This window comes from Alternaria ethzedia (assembly GCF_023757985.1).
Source record: "Alternaria ethzedia strain BMP 0044 chromosome Unknown scaffold_17, whole genome shotgun sequence".
NCBI lineage: Eukaryota > Fungi > Ascomycota > Dothideomycetes > Pleosporales > Pleosporaceae > Alternaria > Alternaria ethzedia.
Window position 1 is genome coordinate 25,970 of NW_026056210.1, and position 19,573 is coordinate 45,542.

Genomic DNA, 19,573 nt, shown 5'->3' on the forward strand with positions numbered 1-19,573 from the left:
TTGGTATATTTGCGAACTGACGAATTCATGACCTGGCCAACCTGGCCCGTTTTCAAGCTTCTCGCATGCCCCTCTCAACCGATGTGTATGCCCGTGCCAGCTATGCCCGTGTCAAAGTATCCTCTTGACATGAGCCCTCCATGGCCAGCCATGATGTCGCCGTCCTCAACTGCGTACACTTCCTTATAACATAACCAACGTATCATGCTCTTATAGCAGGCCCTTCCTGGCCAGTTCGACCTTCCTGCCAAACTCGCCAGTGTTCCATCCTCCCTTGCTTCCACAAATCGCGATTCCGTCACCGAGCTCGACTTTGTCTTCGACGTTCTCCCATGCGCAGGGGCAGTGGTGTGGGAAGTGGACGCAAGAAAGGGTACCGGGGCAGAGGTAGTGGGAGCATTGTGCTGTGAGGAGTTGTTAGCAAAGGACATTCATACTGCTCTTTCCTGTCATTGTAGAAGGCGCACGCGCGACGGAAGTAGTGTAGAAAGCTACGAGGCTGGGAACATATTTGCGATATAATGCAAGAGAAGGTAAGAGTGCAACATACCAGCCTCGTACTGCGCCTGATACCAACTAGCATCACTCCTCACATTCTGCGGCTCCTGATGCTGCTGTCCACCACCACCACCGAACATCTGATCGAAGAAGCCAAATTGCGCACTCGAGCCCCAGACAAACGATGCGAGGACCGCGAGAAGAATTTGGAAGCGCGCCATATCCACAGCAATATCTCGTGTGTATGCGACAAGCGTAAAGTAAACCGTGTGAAGTGTAACAAACTGTAGTCAAAGTGGATGATGTGTCGGTTTCCCCAAACCAACCAATGCAAACGAGCCAAACAAGCTGCAGCAAAGAGTCCGGGAAAGTGGCAGGGGTGTGTGGTGGTCTTGGCACAAACCATGGAAAGCTCGGTGGTCCGCAAAAAACTCCGCGCCCGACGAACTGGAATTTCGAGCTCTGCTTTATCGCGACATCCTTACGCGACACACTACCCACACCTCACATCACCTATCGCATTCGCTCAGCCGCAATCTTATCTTCTTATTGTAAATCTAGGGATATACTCAATATACCGGAATGTGAGTCTCACTCCTACAGCCGGCGCGAAAGCTGCATTTGCACACGGCGCGCGACCAGCACCACCTCAATCCCAACCAAAACCACAGGCGCAGCAGCTCCAGCACAAAAACCCTCCTCGAATCCAAGAGCGCAAAGACTAACAAATCTTTCCAGCATGCATCTCATGTACATCCCCGACCCGGCGAACCCGACCAAGCGCATCTACACGCTGAAAAAGGTCATCGACGGCGAAGTCAGCAAGAGCGCGCACCCGGCCCGTTTCTCGCCCGACGACAAGTACAGCAGGCACAGGGTTACGATTAAGAAGCGCTATGGACTGCTTTTGACGCAGCAGAGTATGTTGAGCCACCAAGCTATGGAGATACACCCGGGATGGGTTGGGTGGAGTTTGGAGATAGAGGGCTAACGAGAAGCAGAGAACAAGGTCGCTGAGAAGAACTAAGCGTCGCACACCATGCAGTAACAACGGCAAACGGCATTTTACGAGCGGGAGATAGCAATGGGGGGATGATGGTGTGGGATATAGTCGGAGACAAGGCAATGTTCTGAGATGAAAGATGGAGGATGTGGAGGCATGACAAGGGCGTTCAACGGCGTATTGGCGAAAGAAAAGTCTTCAGACGCGCGCCGATTTATTGCATGGCGGTACGGAGCGCCGAGATTCTTCTTCAGTGGTTTAAAGTCAGGGCTTTCAATGAGATGGTTATAATCACTTGATCTTTTGGGGTGCTGAAATGTACCCATGTGCTGATGCCGAGATCTGTGAGATGTGAACGTCGCAACGTCCCCACCTGGCTAAGAGCATGTTCGACGAAACGTGTTTCCCGCTCAAAGGTAAGAAGAAGGTAAAGGGTTCAAAGAATGATGTGTATTACAGCCAAGCTATACATGCATCGCGACACGACAGAGCTGGCCTATAGGTATAAAGATGCAAGGAAAGAAAAGATATCTAAAAAGAAGGGAAGAAGAGAAGAAAAGACACAAGGATGCCACACACATGCTATCTATCATCTTCGGAGTCACCACCTACAACGTACTACTTCTCCATCTCCTCCTCTCCATCGACAATCTCTCAATCGCCATCCTCCTGACCACCTCCTCGACATCCGCAAACTGCTCGTAGAACTTCAGACTCTCTGGATTCGCCAACGTCCCACTCGGCTTGATCTTCTTGCCCGAGACGATTTGCTTGACGGGTAACTCGACTTTCTTCAGGTTCACTGTGGTCTGTAGAACAAGTTAGCATCATCCTCTCAAAGGTTCACAAGAGAAATTAGAACAAAACTCACTGGAATATCCCAAGTCTGAAACACAAACCGCGGAACATGTCTCCGACTCCTCTCTTCCGCAATCTTCCTCTTGATCCTATCCACCAACCCATCCGTATACTCGTGTCCCTTGTTCATCTTCAGAAACAGCATAACACTCTCATCCGCATCGCCAGGTCTCCGTTGCCCGACACAGATGCTATCCGCGATCTCAGGGAAATGCGTCTCAATGACACTGTAGATATCTGCCGAGCCGAAACGCACACCACTGGGGTTCAGCACGCCGTCTGCGCGGCCGAGGAAGAGGATTTGGCCCGTGATGGGATGCATCTGGATGAAATCGCCGTGTGTCCATACGCCAGGGAAACGGGTAAAGTACGCAGATTGGTAGCGTGTGCCTGCCGCGTCGTCGCCGTAGAAGTAAACAGGCTGGTTGGGGAAGGATGCTGTAGCGACGAGTTCGCCTGGTTCGCCATCTGGCACCGCACACCCAGGTCCAGATTCGATGAGGGAGTCGTAGACTTGGACTTTCATACCCAGACACGGGCCCTGGCAGCCGCCACTGTACACGGGCTCGAGCGGGTTTTCGATACCGAAGCGCCCTGCTATGTCAGTACCGCCTGAGATGTTACGGAGGTGGACGTGAGCGGGGAAACCGGTGTCGTAGAACCATTCGAACTGTGCTTCGGGAAGGACCATGCCGGTTGTTGCTACACTTTTGAGGGACTTGAAGGGGAAGAGGGTGCGCGGGGTGATGTTGCGTTTTTGCAGCTCGTGGAGGAATTTGGGCGAGGTGCCGAAGTCGGTCACGCCTTGTTCTTCGAGGATGGAGAGGAAGGTTTCGGGTGTGGGTTGGAAGGGCGAGCCGTCGTAGAGGATGGAGCGGGTGCCGAAGAGGCAGACTTGGACTGAGACGACGTACATTATCCAACCCGTCTGCGTTAATTAGTCAGATGGGAGGTAAATTTGGGTCGGGGGAAGACTTACGGTTGTGTACTGTAGAACGACGCTTTCGGGCGTCATCTCCTTGTGCAGTATACTCTCCTTCGCAACGTTGACGAGAACGCCACCAGTGGAGTGCACGATACACTTCGGCACGCCCGTCGTTCCACTCGAGTACACAATCAGGAACGGATCCCTGAATGCCACCCGCTCGAACGTCAATGTGTTATCCCCTCCGGCCACTTGCAAAAACTCGTCCAACCGCACTGTTCTGGGCAGATCTGCGACATCGGCAGGTCTTCCAGGAAACCTAGGCTGCACAACAACACCCTCGAACTCTTCAACACCTCCACTCTCCATCCCCGCAACAATCTGCTCAATCTTGGGTCGAAGGTCGAAGGTCTTGCCGTTGTATACCGTCCAGTCATCCACGAAAACGTACTTGGGTCGGATCTGCAATAACCGTTCAAGAATGCCCTTGGCACCCATATCCGTACTGCTTGAGCTGAAAAGACCACCGACAGCAACTGTCGCCATGAATGCAATGAAAGTGTCGAAACTCGTTGATGCGATGATAGCGACACGATCCCCCTTTCCGACTCCTCTAGCCCGCAGCGCATTCGCGAGGACACCAACCCGTCGTCGTAGGTCACCCCATGTCAGATGACGGATCTCTGTGTTTCCCTCGCGGATTTCTGTGAGGGCGATTTTGGTTTCTTCTTTGTGGGTTGTGGTGCGTACGCCGGGGTAGGTGGGGTCGGCGGTGAAGAGGATGTTTTCGGCAAAGTTGAGATATGTGCCCTGGAACCAGTGCGGATTTGTTTCCATTGGTAGCGAGGTGTCGACGACGGTTGTGTAGTTGCCGGAATAGATAAGGTTGCTGGTTTTCCACATGTCTTCCCAAAAGTCTGTGCGTGAGGGGCCGACGCTCCAGTTGTAGAGGTCGCGGAAGGTCTGTAGCGAGCATGTTAGTGGTGTTCAACCATCTTTGACAAGTCCTGCTTCATCGTAGACGATAACGTAGATATATGGCATGCGATGAGTCTGGTCGAGTTTCATGTTCTTTCGTTTGTGTGCTCCAAGTATGAAGCACAAGTTCTGCCATCTGATGCCATCGGCAACGGCCTCTTGACTAAACAAAAGAACATGCCTGACGCGCACGATGCTTCACGCAGATATGCACCCCTCTCTGCATCACCAAGTCTGCAAGCAAAACATACCTGCATCTGCAACCCCCTTTTCGCGTTCGCATCCTGGATAAATTTCCACATCGCTGTGGACTTCGGATCCGGATGCTCCCACAGCTTGCGCGGCGTAGACACTGCCGCCACCATCATGACCGGTGCCTGGTACTGGACCTCAGTCTGCATGAGCATAGTCGCCATCTTCTCCTTGTTGAGAGAGCGAGTATATCGATCGCGAACGAATATAAGGAAAAATGTGAACCCGAAACGAACTGGAAACGAAGAGAAAAAAAGCGAGTGTATGTTGGAGCGAGTATTACACTTGTCAATGCAAAGGCATAATCATTGTAATATGAACATCTCGTCCCAACGATGCAAAGTCACATGCAGAGCGCTTGTTGTTGCATATTTCCTTCTTCTGCCCCAACAATCGGCATCTACCACGCGGGGATGCGAGCGCTTTCAGTAAACAAAAGGTACGAGAGTCTCGAACAAGACACGCCAAGTACGCGGCTAGGAACTTAAATCCATCGATTTCCACGTTTAATCCATGAGATCTGCGAAAACGCACCTTGGCCGTCAGGTACAAAAGGGGATGCCGTGGACGTTCAGGGTTTTCGATGTACAGATTCGTCGTCGCACAATTGATATGTAACCGCCCATGGCTTGTCGCTTCCCCTGCTGCTACCTCGGTGATGTCGCCGATGGGTTGAGGTCATGCGGGGGAGCTTGGATACGGATCGCATACATCCGAAGCGAACGTTTTTCGTTATACACTGTTGCTTTTGTCGCTTATCGCGTCTTATCTGGACGTTTCTGTTGAGAAGTCGATTTGAGTCTCGATCCAGTTACTCTTTTACTGTTCCGGGAGATGATGCTGTAAGGATGTAGGTAGTGCTCAGTCAGTCGATTTCGCCTCGTGAGTTGCGGGTGTCTGCGTCTTCTGTGTTGCTCCTTGCGCGCGAGCTGAAGCCAATAGAGCGGCCAGAAGGCGAGCACTTTGCATTCGGGGTCATGATCGGTTGACCATGGGACCGCGACTAATTGTGCGATGGCACGTGGCAGTTGCCAGTGCGCGCGTCTGCGTGATGAATCATAGAGATCGCTATGAGTGCACCGTGTAGGTGAACACTTAAGTCGTCACCAAGCGCACTGCTTGACTCCAGTGTCGCACAACTGCTAACGACAAGCCATAAAGGTCCAGTCGCAAGCTTTTGCTGTTCGATTCTTCATCTGTCTGCACTATCGTCAATATCCAGGATTTCTGCTGTCGGACCCGGGCGATACATGAACCGGCTAATCTTCGATCCCTGCCGACTGTTGTAATATCGGTATCGCCATGTCTTAGATGTGGTTGCTTGCGCCATACACGAGTCTTGTTCTGATTGGTGCATACCCCGCGATGGTGGTCAAGACACGGCAGCCGGTACAGCTATGCCGCGGTGTCGGTCGAGGATACTATACGTGAAACTCGCTTCCAAGCAAACACTGACTGGTGGTGTGCGAACAATATTACGACCGATGATCAGATGTTCGAGAAGGTTTCTGCTTAGCCGTGGGTGTTGGCTGCGAAATTCCTGGGTTGGCCCGCTGATCCCGACTGACGGCTTCTCATTAATTGCGTGGTTAGCCGTGGAGATAAAGTAGCTCGCCGTTGATGGACAAGCGGCAATCGCTGAAATTCCACTGATATTTTTCCGACCCGTCTTACCTGGCAATCGACTGATTTTAGCGGTACACCCCCACGGAGTACTTCACTCCCAAGCATGACGGCGCGACTGTTGCGGCTGTAATACAGATACGCAGGCGTCGCAAATGAACCAGGATCAATGAAGAAATGTCCAGAGTGATTCGGCGCACCGCGAGTCGTCTGTCAGCACAACCTGTGGATACCTGTGCTCCCAGATCCTTGGGCTTGCCACCTCCGTTGGTAGTACGGCTGGAACACAAGCTGGTGCTCGATCGCGGATCGCTGCAACAGAGTAAGACCTTACATCAGACAATACCTGTGCGGCTCCACAGGGCCGAATGTTCGTGTATGTGTTGGATTCCTAGGGAAGCGTCTGAACCAGCTAGGGTCGAGGGGCAACTGAGATTGCATCATCACAAACGGAGACGCATGCCCTTGCTACGATGGGGCCGTGTCTCTCAGCAAGTGCTTGCCTGTGGCCTTAATGTGAATCGATCTTGCCCTTAAAGCCACTTCAATGCGATGACGGTAACGTATCGGGTGGAGGGGTGTTTCGGTCCTGTGCATGTATCGCCAGCAGTCAATGCCGTTACCACGTTGAGACGATCAGGACGAGATTTCCGAGGCCGAGTTTGGTACCACGCGGTACGGTTGAGCGTGGCAACGGGTGCGCAAGCGTCACTGCACACGAAGACACTGCGTGTGAGACACGCTTCTCTCCATGCAGGGCCCAGACGGTATGTATGGGCGTGAACCGGACAATCGTCTGAACTGCTGCGAACCTGATGAAAAGAAACCAGACGATGAAACGGTCGTTGGTGTTGGAGTATTGGACCCTTTTGGGGCGCCTTGTGACGCAAGCTTAGGGGGCCGGACTGTTAAGGTGCAACAAGGCTACCACAAAGCTACCACAGAACACACTGAAGTCAGCGGTAGTGACTAAGAATGGACTATGGTCCGAGCGATGCTGCAGTGAGAGTCCGGAACTGGTAGTCCGATGCTTCCAGGGCGATATATGCTGACAGCAGGCAGCGAGGCTCTCTCGTGAGATGACTGGCCGCGACTGCAACTCCAACGAACCGTTGATCAGCCTTCTGCAAAGCATGTCGGTATTGCGAGCAGCCAACTAGTACGGTCCTAAACTCCGACGATAAGCTGCTAGAGGCGTAGTGTAATCTACACAGATTGCCGAGCAGATGCTAGTGGCTGCATTCGGCGACGTGACTGACTCTGCAGGCAATCAGAAGACCCTCGCAGACAAATGACGGGACACGTCTTGACTCGATGGAAATTTCTGCGGTTTGTGATTGAGAGGGCGGCACGACGAACTGTAGGTATAGGCTGCGCGGGGCCCAGGGAGGCCTGATGGTGGTGTTGGCGGTGTGGGCTACAGAAAGTGCAGCGACGAATGGGGAAGCAGCGACCGTGCACACCGTCTGCAGATAGACTGCAGGTAAACTGGAGCCATGGCAGTTGGACCGAGAATAGAGCCAGGCGATCAGCGTGTTCCTGAAGGGACTAATGCCAAGTGGATTCGGAGCCCGCTGCATGCGCTCAAAGATAGGCGTGGGCGTGACGAGGCAGATATTCTCGTGCCGTCAGCGCAGTGCGACGACGGGCGTGCTGGGGCTGGAGCTGGGGGCGGGCAGCGGCAGGCGTCGGAGGCAAGTCCAGCTGGGGGTCGGGGAGGCCTGCATGGGAGAGTTTGCAGAAGAAGGGTCCTCCATCCATCCCGTCAAGGTTTACTGAACCAACGCAAGCAACGGTTAGAGCGGGCAGTGAAAAAAAGACGTGGTGACAGTTATCGATGATCCTTTCGGCAATGGCGTCGCCGGGTCCTGGGCCAACCCCACACGGTGGACACCCCAGTGGACGACGGCGGGCGCTGAGTGGTGCTGCCCCTGAGCGGCACAGGAACACCTGTCAGGTCACCGTCGAGGGCGCTGGAAAGGGAAAAGGCGGCCTCGCGCGAAGATGAAAGGATGGCGATCTTGAACGCGTGCCGTCCTCTGGTGACATTGCCATCGCAACGCCCCACGGGCTCTTGCAACGGCAGCAGTCGGGTGTGCACGCCATGAGTTCGCAGCAGGCGCTCTGAAGGCGCTCGCTGGCAGTGTCGCTGCTGAGGGTGTGCCGTCTGAAACTCTCTGCGGGCCACTCACATCGGCCACCCACATCAGGTTCCTGAGCGCATCTGCTAGTTCAGTGCAGAGTTGCGCCATGCAGCCCCCAAGCGTCAGTGCAGCGTGCCTGTGCTAGCCCAGCGTGAGATGATGAATGGCGCACCGACACGGTGAACTGACTCTTGGGTTCCCTCGCTCCTCGGTTGTACTTGAAACCTCGACGCCTGCCAGGGGTGGGCAGCCTTGGAAAGTGCTGCAATATATACAGCCCTCGCCAATGTGCGTAATATAGCGTCGGTCTTTCTCAACCCACCCTACTGCACACCACGCCTACATACAGTGCCCCTCAGTGCCTACACCTGACCCTCTGACATCTCACGCTCCAACACAACACCCCGTGCAACACCCAGTCTCACTCAGCGCCGGCTTGCCTGGTGCTCCCAAGCCACGCACACGTCTCCGACCATTGGCGCGTAGCACCTGCACGCCTTGGTTTCAACTCGTCCCGGCTGCCGCTCAGTCCGATAGCCAGTCCGATATATCACCCACTTGACCCGCCACGCCGGTGCAATTCCATTCTCCCTCTGCAATCATGGTCGACGTTGCTGTGACTTCGCAATTGAAGCAGTGGACTTTCGCCAAGCCTGAAGTTGTCGCCCGCCCACAGCGCTCCAGTACTGACAGTGCCGCCTCGAGCCCCAACCTGTGCGACGATGCTCCCGACACCCTGCGCATAGACTCCGCCGCTGCACCAACCTCGAATCCCTCCACCAAGAAGGAAGGCAGAGTTTTCCAGGAGCGATACCTCTCCAGCGAAGAAGACCTCACTGCCGACGACGGTTCCGCCTCAGAATCAGAATATGACTACGATGACGTGGTTGTCCACGATCTCTCGCAGGAGTGCAAGGCAAGGACGATGTCTGTGTCGAGATGGGACAAGGGAAAGAGCTGCGACATGGCCGTGCTAGTCTCGTACGCGAATGCAGGTCGTCCCAAGGTCGTTGAGGTCGACTGCCGCTCACCTGTCGATCGCCCAACGGTGCAGCCGCGCTCGGCCTCAGTCGCGAACCTGCTCCCAATTACCACAGCCAGCAAGCTACGCAAGGCCGACGAGGCACAGCGCCTGTCTATGAAGGTCATGCCCACAAGCCGCCTGGCTTCACCACCTCTATCCCGCTCCACATCACCCGTCGCCGACCCCGAGCCTCGACGACCCTCCACCAGCCACAGCCCCATCACACAGAAGCCTAGCACATACCCCGACTCCGCTTCCTTCACATCGTCGTTCCAGACCGGCTCAAGTCGCAGCTACTCGCCTGCACCGAGCGAGCCACCTCGCCGGCCCTCTACCTCCGCTCGTTCCTCCGTATACGTTCCCGCAAAGTCCCGTCTCGACCTGTCACGGATACAAACATCACAGTCATCATACCAATCGCACAGGCAATCACAATTCGCCCCGCTGACTCCCCAGTCGCCCGCTCTATCCTTCCTCAGTTCCGACCCCTACGAGAACCAGAACAAGAGCGCGGCATCGCCCATCATCAAGAAGCCCGCTGCGCACCGACGGTTACGCTCGATCTCGATGAAGCTCTCTCTGGCCAAGATTGCCATCTCGCCAGCGAAGAAGCCATACGACTCTCGCATCAACGGCAGAGCCCCAGGAGGACCCACCACACCACTGACACCAGCGCCCATGACCCCCATGACTGCACCCATCCAAGGCTCAGACAACTTCTCCAGCCCAAACAAGCTGCGTCGCGCATCTACCATCCTCCGACCCAAGTCTCGCGGCAGCGAGTCAAAGCGGGCACCAACGCCCGAGAACGCACCTCCGGTCCCGCAACTCAGCACTATGCAGCAAAAGCGTTCCACTACCATGGGCACCTCCATGGGCAGGATGACCGCCCGGGGCGCCAACGAGCGTGAGCCTACACTCGTCATACCAGAGTTTCCTGGCAGCGAGACCGATGACGCGACATCCAGCATCAAGAGCCGCGCAATCCGACGACGCAAGTCACTAATGGATTTCATGGATTCCCTATGAACGCATCAAGAACCCAATTTGTTTCGAAACGCTCGCATAAATGCATAGACGAACCACCCAGCATGCGACTTCCTTGCACATGTTACTCTACCAGCCACTACCTTCTTCCCTGCTCGCCGCCTTGGCACTTAAGCAACCTTAGCGCATAATACCCGGTGTACCCATGGCGCACGACATGGCATTTCCTTGTCCTCTACTCTCCGTTCCTGTTTGTCCTCTAGAGGTTACGATACCCTCCCAGCTGCTCAGTCGTTGGCAATCGCGAAGTGTTCGCCGCCACACATCCATCTGTCGCTATCATCGCATCCAGCATGCATATTTTCTTGTCATTTTACAATTTGTCGCTCAGCTTGCAGCCTGACTTTGTTTTGTTTCGGAACGAACAGTCATGATATCCCAATTAGTTGTCATCGCTTAGCGAGACGAGAAGAATAGAATCTACTTCGCTTACAACACTTTGCCTGTCACGTCGCTCCACCAGAATCCATGATCATGGCTGACACCTTTGCCTTGTGACGTACATGTTCATGGTACTCCCGAGTATCACGCCATCAACCTGCGACAACGACATCGACAGCGCGCATGCACAATGACGCCACATCACGCAGCCCAACCACCAGGTTTCCAACCACAAACTTTCCCAGCATAACCAGGCATCAACAAACCTTCGCGAACCCAACACCACGGTCCAACATGACGTTGCCAGACCCTCTCTACAGTGGACCTTGGGTCTCAACTTTCCAAAATCCAAGTTTCCTCTTCCTACAACACCTTCGGCTCCGGAAAAAAAGGCATTATTCCCAGGACCGACTGAGTTCCGCCGTCCCCACCAGCACCCTGCTTTGCCGCGGACCGAAGGCGTTCAAAGACCCAGTTTTTGCGCTGTGTTTCTTTGGGCTTGGCTATCGCAGGGTGACTGATGTGGGGACAGGTACCCTTGTTTTGTCCCTGTTAGGGAAGACGAACGAGGCGAACAGAAGGAAACTAACTGGACCACGAAACATGCAGCCTATCGGCTAACACCGACAGTTTACAGACACCCGACATGTGTAGCGTACGTGTCGGCTGGATGTGTGAACTCTGTATGCTTTTTACTCGGGTATGCAAACGATAGTACTCCGGAGTAGTTGCTAGAGCCGGAGGAACAAGACTTTGACAACGCCCTCTCCGCGTATACCTGCAGTGCGACAATGATGGGAATTTGCTTTGCCTTTGCTACAGTACGCGTGTAGTCCATGCGTTCCCCTCCGTTGCTCCATCAATCATACCGCCAATGAGATGACCATCTCGACTCACTCTCAGCATCCATGCTCGGCTATCCTGACTAAGTTGCAATAAACACCGTTCTGTCCCCCGACGCGACGACCGTTTTACTCCACCCACCGCCCATCCCTTCTCCACTCCACCATCACACGGTCACACCCACGACGCACCCCACCTGCCAGATAGACACGAGATACAGAAGAGAAAAAAAAAAGCAGCCTCACTCAGGCGATCTCAATATCCGACCCAACCCTGTCTATAACCCGCCGTCCGAAATTGACGAACAAAAAGGACCCTCACGCCCGTGACTTGACTCGGCGCAGCCGCATTCCCCTTGTTCTCGCCGTGAAAACCACCGACCCCGATCAGATACCCGTTCATCTCAAACTTACCAGACAGCAACAGCGTTCCGACGACACCCTTGTGATCGCCTTCTTGCCGCCTTTCTTCCTTTCGAATGTAAGATTTCTCCGTGGGGCACGTGCGTACCTGGGTGTTTGTTGTGGCCGGGATATGCCTTAATCTCACGACCACGACCACGACTACGACTACGACGACAATGGGGGTGCGTTGATTACTGTATTGACATCTGCCGTCATGTCCCGTCTCATGTCGCGTCGCGTTCCGTGTCGTGGTCTTGTTATGATTGTTCCTTCGTCAAGGTGAAACACGTTAGGGTCCGCGAATGCGCTCATATCTTCTGGAAAAGGAAAGAGCGTCTTGGCCGCATGGCAAACGGCGTCGAAGGAAGATAAGCTTGTGGAGGAGGATGATGCAGGAACCTGTGATTGTGATAGCGGAGGTAGGACGGATGGCGTGCATGTGAATGTGGTTGTGGCTGCGTAGGAGTATGAGGGCTGTTTGATCGTCCGCGAGGGATGCGTGTGGAGATGAGACGGGAAGTGGATGGGAAGTTAGGTGATACGATGACGGACGATGAGGTAAGGGAAGAGCAAGAAAACATCGTCGTCATTTTGCTCATCGCAGTTCTATCGAACGAATCCTTTAATCGACATGTTTGTTGTCTGTTAAAGCGAAAAGCTTAGCGCAGCAACAAGACCCCACTATCACTGCGTTACAGGTCTGACACTTTCGTCTGGCATGTCATTTCTCCTATCGCTTTCTCACTGAAGCGCGCTATGTATCACGACCAATCCTCTTCAGCACTTCATCCTCTATCTAGACCATGCATCAACCCTTCAAACAAGTCCACACGCAGCATGGTCCATGTGTTGAGACCCTTAGCCAACTATGCTTGGCCCCAGAGTGTTGGTGAGCTTCTTGTGTTCGTGCCCGCCTCGAGATGATTCGGTTGCAGTGACTTTGAGTGAAATTTTAGGTGGTTGGGTATGTGATGACTCTGATCTGCCGACGAATTCTGAGCTCCTCACTAACCTTCAAAACGTGCGGTCTGAATGTATTCCTCAATTGTTTATTCATGCTGTCGCCGAGTTCCATTTCCATGTTGAAGATGGATTCCACGAAGATCTCAAAGATGAAGATGTGTACCCTAGGCAACGAAGGAATTGACAGGTGCCCTGCGGTTCATACGGGCATGAACTAAAAGTTCGCAAGATTGTCATACTATGCTAGCTTTTAGATTTATCACTTCTGTCATCCGTTGTGAATGAGTCTTTATTCTCCTCCTTGAATCGTGGGTGTAACTGTTCGTGAGATGAACGGAATTGAGGATCCCAAGTATGATTATATGAATCACTCATACTGTCCGTATGAGAGTGCGTACCTACTTGGGAGGGTGATGACGTTTGGGTCATACATAGTGCGAGAAGTCTGGGGGTGTCGAGGAACCGGGTTGGTACCAAATAGAATCATATTGGCGATGACATGACATGTGAAGACGCAGAAATGGCTGGAAACGATGCACTGCCTATCGTGTGTGAAAAGCTGGAAGAGGATGTTGAGTCGCGAAACGGCTACAATGATGGTGTCCTGCCTTGTATAGTAATAGCTTGTGACATAAACCTAGTAGTCCCTGAAAATAGGCCAGTCTTCTGTGATTCGCTCTAACACATCGATGCTAGGGATTTCCTCCGCTGTCAGAGTTACAACATTGTGCAGTGTACTCTCGATCTTTATGACCAGACTATGATCGGTCTGAGGTATATCGTAGCGTATCCATTGGTGTCTCGGTATTCTTGCCGCTCCGAGCCACTTGGATATGGTAGCCGTGGTTGGCTCGTCTTCCAGAATCCACCGAGAAATCTTGTCAATACTCGTTGCGTATTCCAAGCGGCTTACGAGACCGAATGAAGCACGATCGATAGAGTCAAGCTGTATGTGAGACCATCCCAATGCATAAAGGGTGAATTCAAGGGTTGTGGTTTTTCCGATGAGAGTCCCATCGGCCTGTTTGGCCTTGTGACTGAGTTCATATTCTAAATCCAGTTGGAACGTATCCCAACGCGAATCGCCGGAGACAAAGAACAGCCGGTCTTCTTCGTCCCAACGGTCAGCTGGCCATATCTTCATCAACTTGAATGTCGACGGAAGCTTGACACGCACAGGAGATCGCCGCATGAACCGTAGTAACTTTCCTGCGTGTTGGAATCTTGCCGATGGATCCAACCGCTCCGAGAACCTGGGGATTACCGGTATTGTGGTAAGGAGGTATCGCTCGACAGGTCGCCTCTCCGAGAAGGCGCCAGTAGCATACTCCAAAAGATCGTATGGCCCCTCCCTCAGGTACATTTCTGGACCAATTTTGCGCAGTCTCAGTGCCAAGTATTTTCCTGTGAGGCCCGAATAGCTGTTCAACTGCATAACATAGCCATAGTCTGGTGCCCAAAGGTTTCGTAGACGCGTTTTGATGCCGACGTTGGTAATGGAAAAATCATGCGTTTCCCTCCTGTACATGCGTCCCACAGTATGACCATTGGAGAACTCTTGTGGTGATCGCGCGAGAACACCGGTAAGCGTCCATCTATCAACTCTTGGAGGTTTGATACATTGCCAAGCAAAGATACTGAGGTCGGCTTTCGAACGTATGATCTCTTCTTGAAGTCTCTGGAAAGCTTTTTCTGCCTCGCCGTACAGCAACGGAAGGTTCACGTCGAAGATTCCAAGAAGGCAATACGCCATGTCTTCAGTCCGCGTAGTTTCTCTCTTTGCCGCCCAAGACATCCTTGCTGCCACTGATACCAGGTCCAATGACTGTTCATGCATCAGGATTTCTGCGCCAATGCCAGTAATAGTCGACAAGTCATCAACCAGATCCTTTTTGAGACCAATTGAATTCCATTTGGCATCATAGAATTGGATTTCGCGTGGCGCAATCAGCTCTTGGAGAGTCCAGCCACGCGTGAACCTAGTATGCTCAGTATGGGAAGCGTGGACGGAATGGTCGAGCGTACCAGCGACATTTCGGTAAATCGACGCTTGCCGCTGTAGCGATACTTGTTGCTGTCGTTGGAGCCAGATCCTCCAAATGAACATAACAGACTTTCGCATCTCTGTACCATCGATACATGGAATTGATAGCTTCCGTAAGCTCAGCACTACTGCTTTTATCAATGCAGCAGGTATCGATCCAGCAATGCGTTATACCGGCCTTTTCCGCAATTTTACACGTCATGAGGATTTTCTTGTAGCCTCTCATGGAGGCATCGCGGGTTTCAACGTAGTCTCTGTAAGTCACCTCCTCATCACCCCAGGTGTGAGAGAGAATTGCATATGCGGGGATTGATGTGCCGATGAACTCTTCGAACTTCCGAGTACTTGTGTTGATGAGACGCATGTTGCATGTCGGAGGCGGGGATCTGGAAAGCGGGGAAAGAGGATGTCTCAGTATCTCAGCCTGACCGGTAGAGGAGCTGAAGACGCATATCGCTTAAGTCAGCCCGGGCATGCATCCTCAGATTAGTAAGACGCATTCGTCTTTGCTGTTAAGCCTATCCACAATATCTACGTGATGATAAGTCTGGGAACGCGATGGGTCTTGTATCGTAGATGACTGTAGTTCGTGGTGTGAGTGAATGGCAAAGTCACACGTTCACAGACGCGTTCGCATGACCGCTAGCTTGTTCCGTCGTTAGCGCCAACGACGTCATGGTAATTCGCGTCTGGCGTGACGGCTCCACTTTCACAAGCCTCGAGACGCGCATCTCTCCCCGTCAAACCTCTGCCGAGTGATGCTTGTCGCTTAGCAAACATGGCATCTGCGAGCGATGTTCTTACCCTCATTAGCTCTTTGACACTCCGTCTGAGCATATGGATCTTCCTGCGATGGGTATGTAGGAGGAGTGAACGAGTAGCTTGATGCATGCAACTGACCGTTATGCAGATACCCACAACAATCGTACCTGCACTTGCGACCGCCCTCACGCTCGTCTACATCCCCTCCTTCTTCACCAGCTTCCAGGACACGGCGCAATACAAGGTCATATCCGATGAACTCGACATCATCGTGAAGGAGACTGTTGGTGGACGCGGCGATGACTCCAGCGAAGAAGTACAGCTCATTGACGGTGCCGATGATGGGCCGCTGAAAGAGCTTGACGTCCAAGAGACTGTCCAATATGAGGAAAGGGAACCCAAGGTGATGCGTACGCTGCTCACTGGGCTCCCGAGTCCTTCATCAGCCATGTGGAGCTGGATCACCTTTGGCATCAACATGGCTCTGATTGCAATGGCCTTGGACGTCGTCTATCGCGCTCCGCTACTCCACCAATGCCACGACGCGAGCTTTGCACGCGTCGGCTACGTGTCGGAAAACAGCGCAAAGATCCTAGTGCGAGAGCCGTACGCCTTTGACGTGAAGGTCCTCTATCGCTCCATCGATGGAACCGAACGATCGTGGATGCATAAGACCCATCGCGCCAGCCAACCCGAGTATTGGCTCACCAACGAGACCGACTTCACGACCGTCATGAACATCGAACACCTGCGACCCGATCTGCCTTACGAGTACATCGTTGAGACATCGCGCGGAAACATATCAGGCACTTTCACGACTGCTCCAAAACCAGGTCGCATATCGATGCTCAAGGACAACAAGTACACTTTTGTACACTCGAGCTGCATCAAGCCTCGCGTCCCGTACACTCCCTTCCAGCACCCCCTCGAATTTCCCGGCATGAAACACCTAGCGCGCTGGCTACCTGAACTTAAGCCATACTTCATGCTGTTCCTCGGCGACTTCATCTACGTGGACGTGCCACATCGCCAGGGTAGCGATGTAGAGACGTACAGGCGCGAGTACCGACAGGTCTACTCCTCGCCATCGTGGCCGGCAGTGAGCGAGAACCTGCCATGGATCCACGTCATTGACGACCATGAGATTCACAATGACTGGAACAGCAACATGACGGGTGTAGCAGTCCCAGCCTACGACGCCTTCACGCACTACAACGCCGCGCCCAACCCTCCTCCTCATCGCGAAGGCGTCACCTACTTCTCTTTCACACAAGGCCCAGCAGAGTTCTTCCTCCTCGACACGCGACGATACCGTACCCCCGCGAGCAAAGACGCTTCCGACCCCACGAAAACAATGCTAGGTGCCCAGCAGCTCTCCGATCTTCTGGACTGGATACACAAACTACCACCTCCGGGTGTTCACTGGAAGTTCATTGTGACTGGCACGCCCTTCACAAAGAACTGGCAATTCGGCTCAGAAGACACATGGGGTGGGCATCTGTATGAGCGCAGACGTATCCTGGAAGCTGCATGGGACCTCTCTTCCGCGCACGATATCGGCGTCGTAGTCCTCAGCGGTGATCGTCACGAATTCGCTGCTACGTCTTTCCCGCCACCGAAGGATGGCAAGTGGCCTACGAGCGCTACGGTACATGAGTTCAGCACTAGTCCGTTGAGCATGTTCTATCTACCCTTCCGAACCTACAAGGAGACAGGTGATGAGGATGTATGCCTCAAGTACCTTCCCGACGGTAACAGCAAGTTTGGTGCTGTAGAGATCACCACGCCTGAACACGGCGAGCAGAGCTTTGTCAACTACAGGCTGTTCATCGATGGAAACGAGGCTTGGACGCACAGTATCAGCACACCACCAGGGAGGAGTGGTAGCCATAGGGCAAAGGATGCCGTGTGGGGATAGTGGGTGCTTGAAAATTGCATGGTCGAAGGTGTTTTCGTTATTTTTAGGCAAATGTTTGTTTCCAGGAATGAGAACAGAGCTCCTGTTCTGAAGAATAGTTTTCGTAATCTGGGTATCTTCCATTGATATCATATGCTCCAATTTCAACCCCACTTCCTCTTCGCTTTCTCCTCGTCTTCCTTGGTCCACTCCCGTGGTAGTACGGCGAAGACAAGATATGAGGTATGCGTCTTGAGCTCCGGCTCAGTCCTATGCACCAGCCTGCCCTCCTTAAACAGTGTCCGGCTCTCCATGTCCTTCTTCGACTGAGCAAGCCTGTCATGCTTACTCGGCGGCACGTTTTCCATCTTCTTCTTCTTGCCCTGGCCCACGCCGTCTTTATCCACGTTCTCCCCCCGTTTCCGCGCCTCAGCCTTCCGCATAACCTCCTCTTGCTTCTCGCGCTGCATGCTGTGGAATACTGCCGCACGGCCTTCCACGTCCCTGAGTCTTTGTACCGCTTCCTGGACGTTTGCAGGATGCGCGTTACCCCCGCGAACACCTTCTTCTTGCAGACCGACGCGCTCACGACGTACATCGAGGCGCTTTGCATTGATCTCTACCATGTCTATTTCTACCCAGCCGAGGGTGCGGAGGGCGGAGACAGTCTTTGTGACTTGTTCGATGCAGGGCGAGAACGTGCAGATACGGACTGCGTTGCGCGGGTTGAGAGGGCTGCGGAAAGGTTTCGAGGAGGAAGTGTTCGGCGGCGGTGCTTCGGCTGCGGGTTCGTCTGGTGTGGATGGATCTGAAGCGACGGACTTCAATGCGGCGGAGGAGGGAGGGGAGCGCGTGAGGTGCTTGAGGGCGTGCCATGGTGCTGGCAGATCGAGGAATACGCAGTCGGCGTCTGGTCCTTCCGAATCTTCGAGATTGAAACCGTCGTTGTATACGTCGCGATGGGTTACTTTGACTAGAGGTTCCAGGCCGTGCTCCTTGATCTCGAGCTGTAGCTGCTCTGCGCGCGGTTGGTGGTACTCAAAGCTGTATACGCCGCCAGTCCGTGTCTTGCGCTTCCTCTTCTTGGATGTGCCCACTGCATTCTCCTCGTCGCCGTTTGTCTCGGGCTCTGTAGCTTGTGTCCCCGGGTAGCCATTGTAGACGGCTCGTACCGATGCATGCGTAAAGCTTCCACTGCCTGCGCCGGCCTCGATTATGTGGTCGCCCGGCCTTGCGCGCAGTCTCTGCAAGATGTAACTGTAATCGGGCGTGTATACGACTTGGGTGCGGTGCGGTAACGATATCGTCCACATCTCTGGCGTAGGTGGTATGAGATGCGCAAAACCACTACTGGCTGCGGCAGCCTTCACGATGTCCTTCTTCGCCGCATCCGGCTCGGCGACTGGTGTGCCCTCTCCTTCATCTTTGGTGTCTCTCTTGCGCTTCTTGTTTTTTCCGCGCGACCCGGTGTCAACGAGCGACGCAAGGATTTGCGTTCCCCAGGGCTGACCGACAAGTGTACTATGTGGGAAAGAACCGAATCGCGTGTTCTCAACCTTGCCTTCAGGATAGTCGGAATCGGCCTCGGGTCTCAAGACGGCAGGAATAAGTTGATCGCGGCGCAATTGCAAAATACCCAGATTGTCTGCTGTCGCGCAAGTCCCCGGGTCAAGGAACGGGGAAGGTGTCGTCGCCATGGGTGAGAGAAGTCGCGGCAGACCAAAGATGTGGAGATGATGCGATCGCGACCCGGAGCTCCAGAGAACAAAAAGATATTCAGCGGGGAGCTTTCGAAGACGCTATTGGAGGGGAACGCCAAGCCCTCACTGACAGGGATTCTTATTGCTCACTCAGAGACCACCAACAGAACGTGACGAGAACATCACTTACTGACTCACCGTAAGCGGCTCCCGGACTTACACCTGGC

General features: G+C 53.6%; 7 protein-coding genes across 7 annotated transcripts; 3 read left to right on the plus strand and 4 right to left on the minus strand.

Moving 5' to 3' along the window:
• Window positions 1–210: 210 nt before the first annotated feature.
• LCL2 (Long chronological lifespan protein 2) lies at window positions 211–719 on the minus strand (the record flags this gene model as incomplete). The annotated part of the gene is made up of 2 exons (XM_049378335.1): window positions 211–404; window positions 551–719. The coding sequence occupies 2 exons, from the start codon at window positions 717–719 to the stop codon at window positions 211–213; spliced, it is 363 nt and encodes a 120-aa protein (XP_049231728.1).
• Window positions 720–1,237: 518 nt separating this feature from the next.
• Window positions 1,238–1,525, plus strand: NOP10 (snoRNP complex protein; the record flags this gene model as incomplete). The annotated part of the gene is made up of 2 exons (XM_049378336.1): window positions 1,238–1,418; window positions 1,500–1,525. The coding sequence occupies 2 exons, from the start codon at window positions 1,238–1,240 to the stop codon at window positions 1,523–1,525; spliced, it is 207 nt and encodes a 68-aa protein (XP_049231729.1).
• Window positions 1,526–2,109: 584 nt separating this feature from the next.
• J4E87_006736 (uncharacterized protein) lies at window positions 2,110–4,678 on the minus strand (the record flags this gene model as incomplete). The annotated part of the gene is made up of 4 exons (XM_049378337.1): window positions 2,110–2,310; window positions 2,373–3,287; window positions 3,339–4,247; window positions 4,514–4,678. 4 exons carry the CDS (start codon window positions 4,676–4,678, stop codon window positions 2,110–2,112), a joined length of 2,190 nt encoding a protein of 729 aa, XP_049231730.1.
• Window positions 4,679–8,882: 4,204 nt separating this feature from the next.
• On the plus strand, window positions 8,883–10,334 carry J4E87_006737 (uncharacterized protein; the record flags this gene model as incomplete). The annotated part of the gene is made up of 1 exon (XM_049378338.1): window positions 8,883–10,334. One exon carries the CDS (start codon window positions 8,883–8,885, stop codon window positions 10,332–10,334), a length of 1,452 nt encoding a protein of 483 aa, XP_049231731.1.
• Window positions 10,335–13,580: 3,246 nt separating this feature from the next.
• J4E87_006738 (uncharacterized protein) lies at window positions 13,581–14,977 on the minus strand (the record flags this gene model as incomplete). Its single annotated transcript, XM_049378339.1, has 2 exons — window positions 13,581–14,930; window positions 14,969–14,977. 2 exons carry the CDS (start codon window positions 14,975–14,977, stop codon window positions 13,581–13,583), a joined length of 1,359 nt encoding a protein of 452 aa, XP_049231732.1.
• A 788-nt stretch (window positions 14,978–15,765) lies between these two features.
• Window positions 15,766–17,667, plus strand: J4E87_006739 (uncharacterized protein; the record flags this gene model as incomplete). The annotated part of the gene is made up of 2 exons (XM_049378340.1): window positions 15,766–15,843; window positions 15,898–17,667. 2 exons carry the CDS (start codon window positions 15,766–15,768, stop codon window positions 17,665–17,667), a joined length of 1,848 nt encoding a protein of 615 aa, XP_049231733.1.
• Window positions 17,668–17,810: 143 nt separating this feature from the next.
• J4E87_006740 (uncharacterized protein) lies at window positions 17,811–19,343 on the minus strand (the record flags this gene model as incomplete). Its single annotated transcript, XM_049378341.1, has 1 exon — window positions 17,811–19,343. One exon carries the CDS (start codon window positions 19,341–19,343, stop codon window positions 17,811–17,813), a length of 1,533 nt encoding a protein of 510 aa, XP_049231734.1.
• Between the last annotated feature and the right edge of the window lie 230 nt (window positions 19,344–19,573).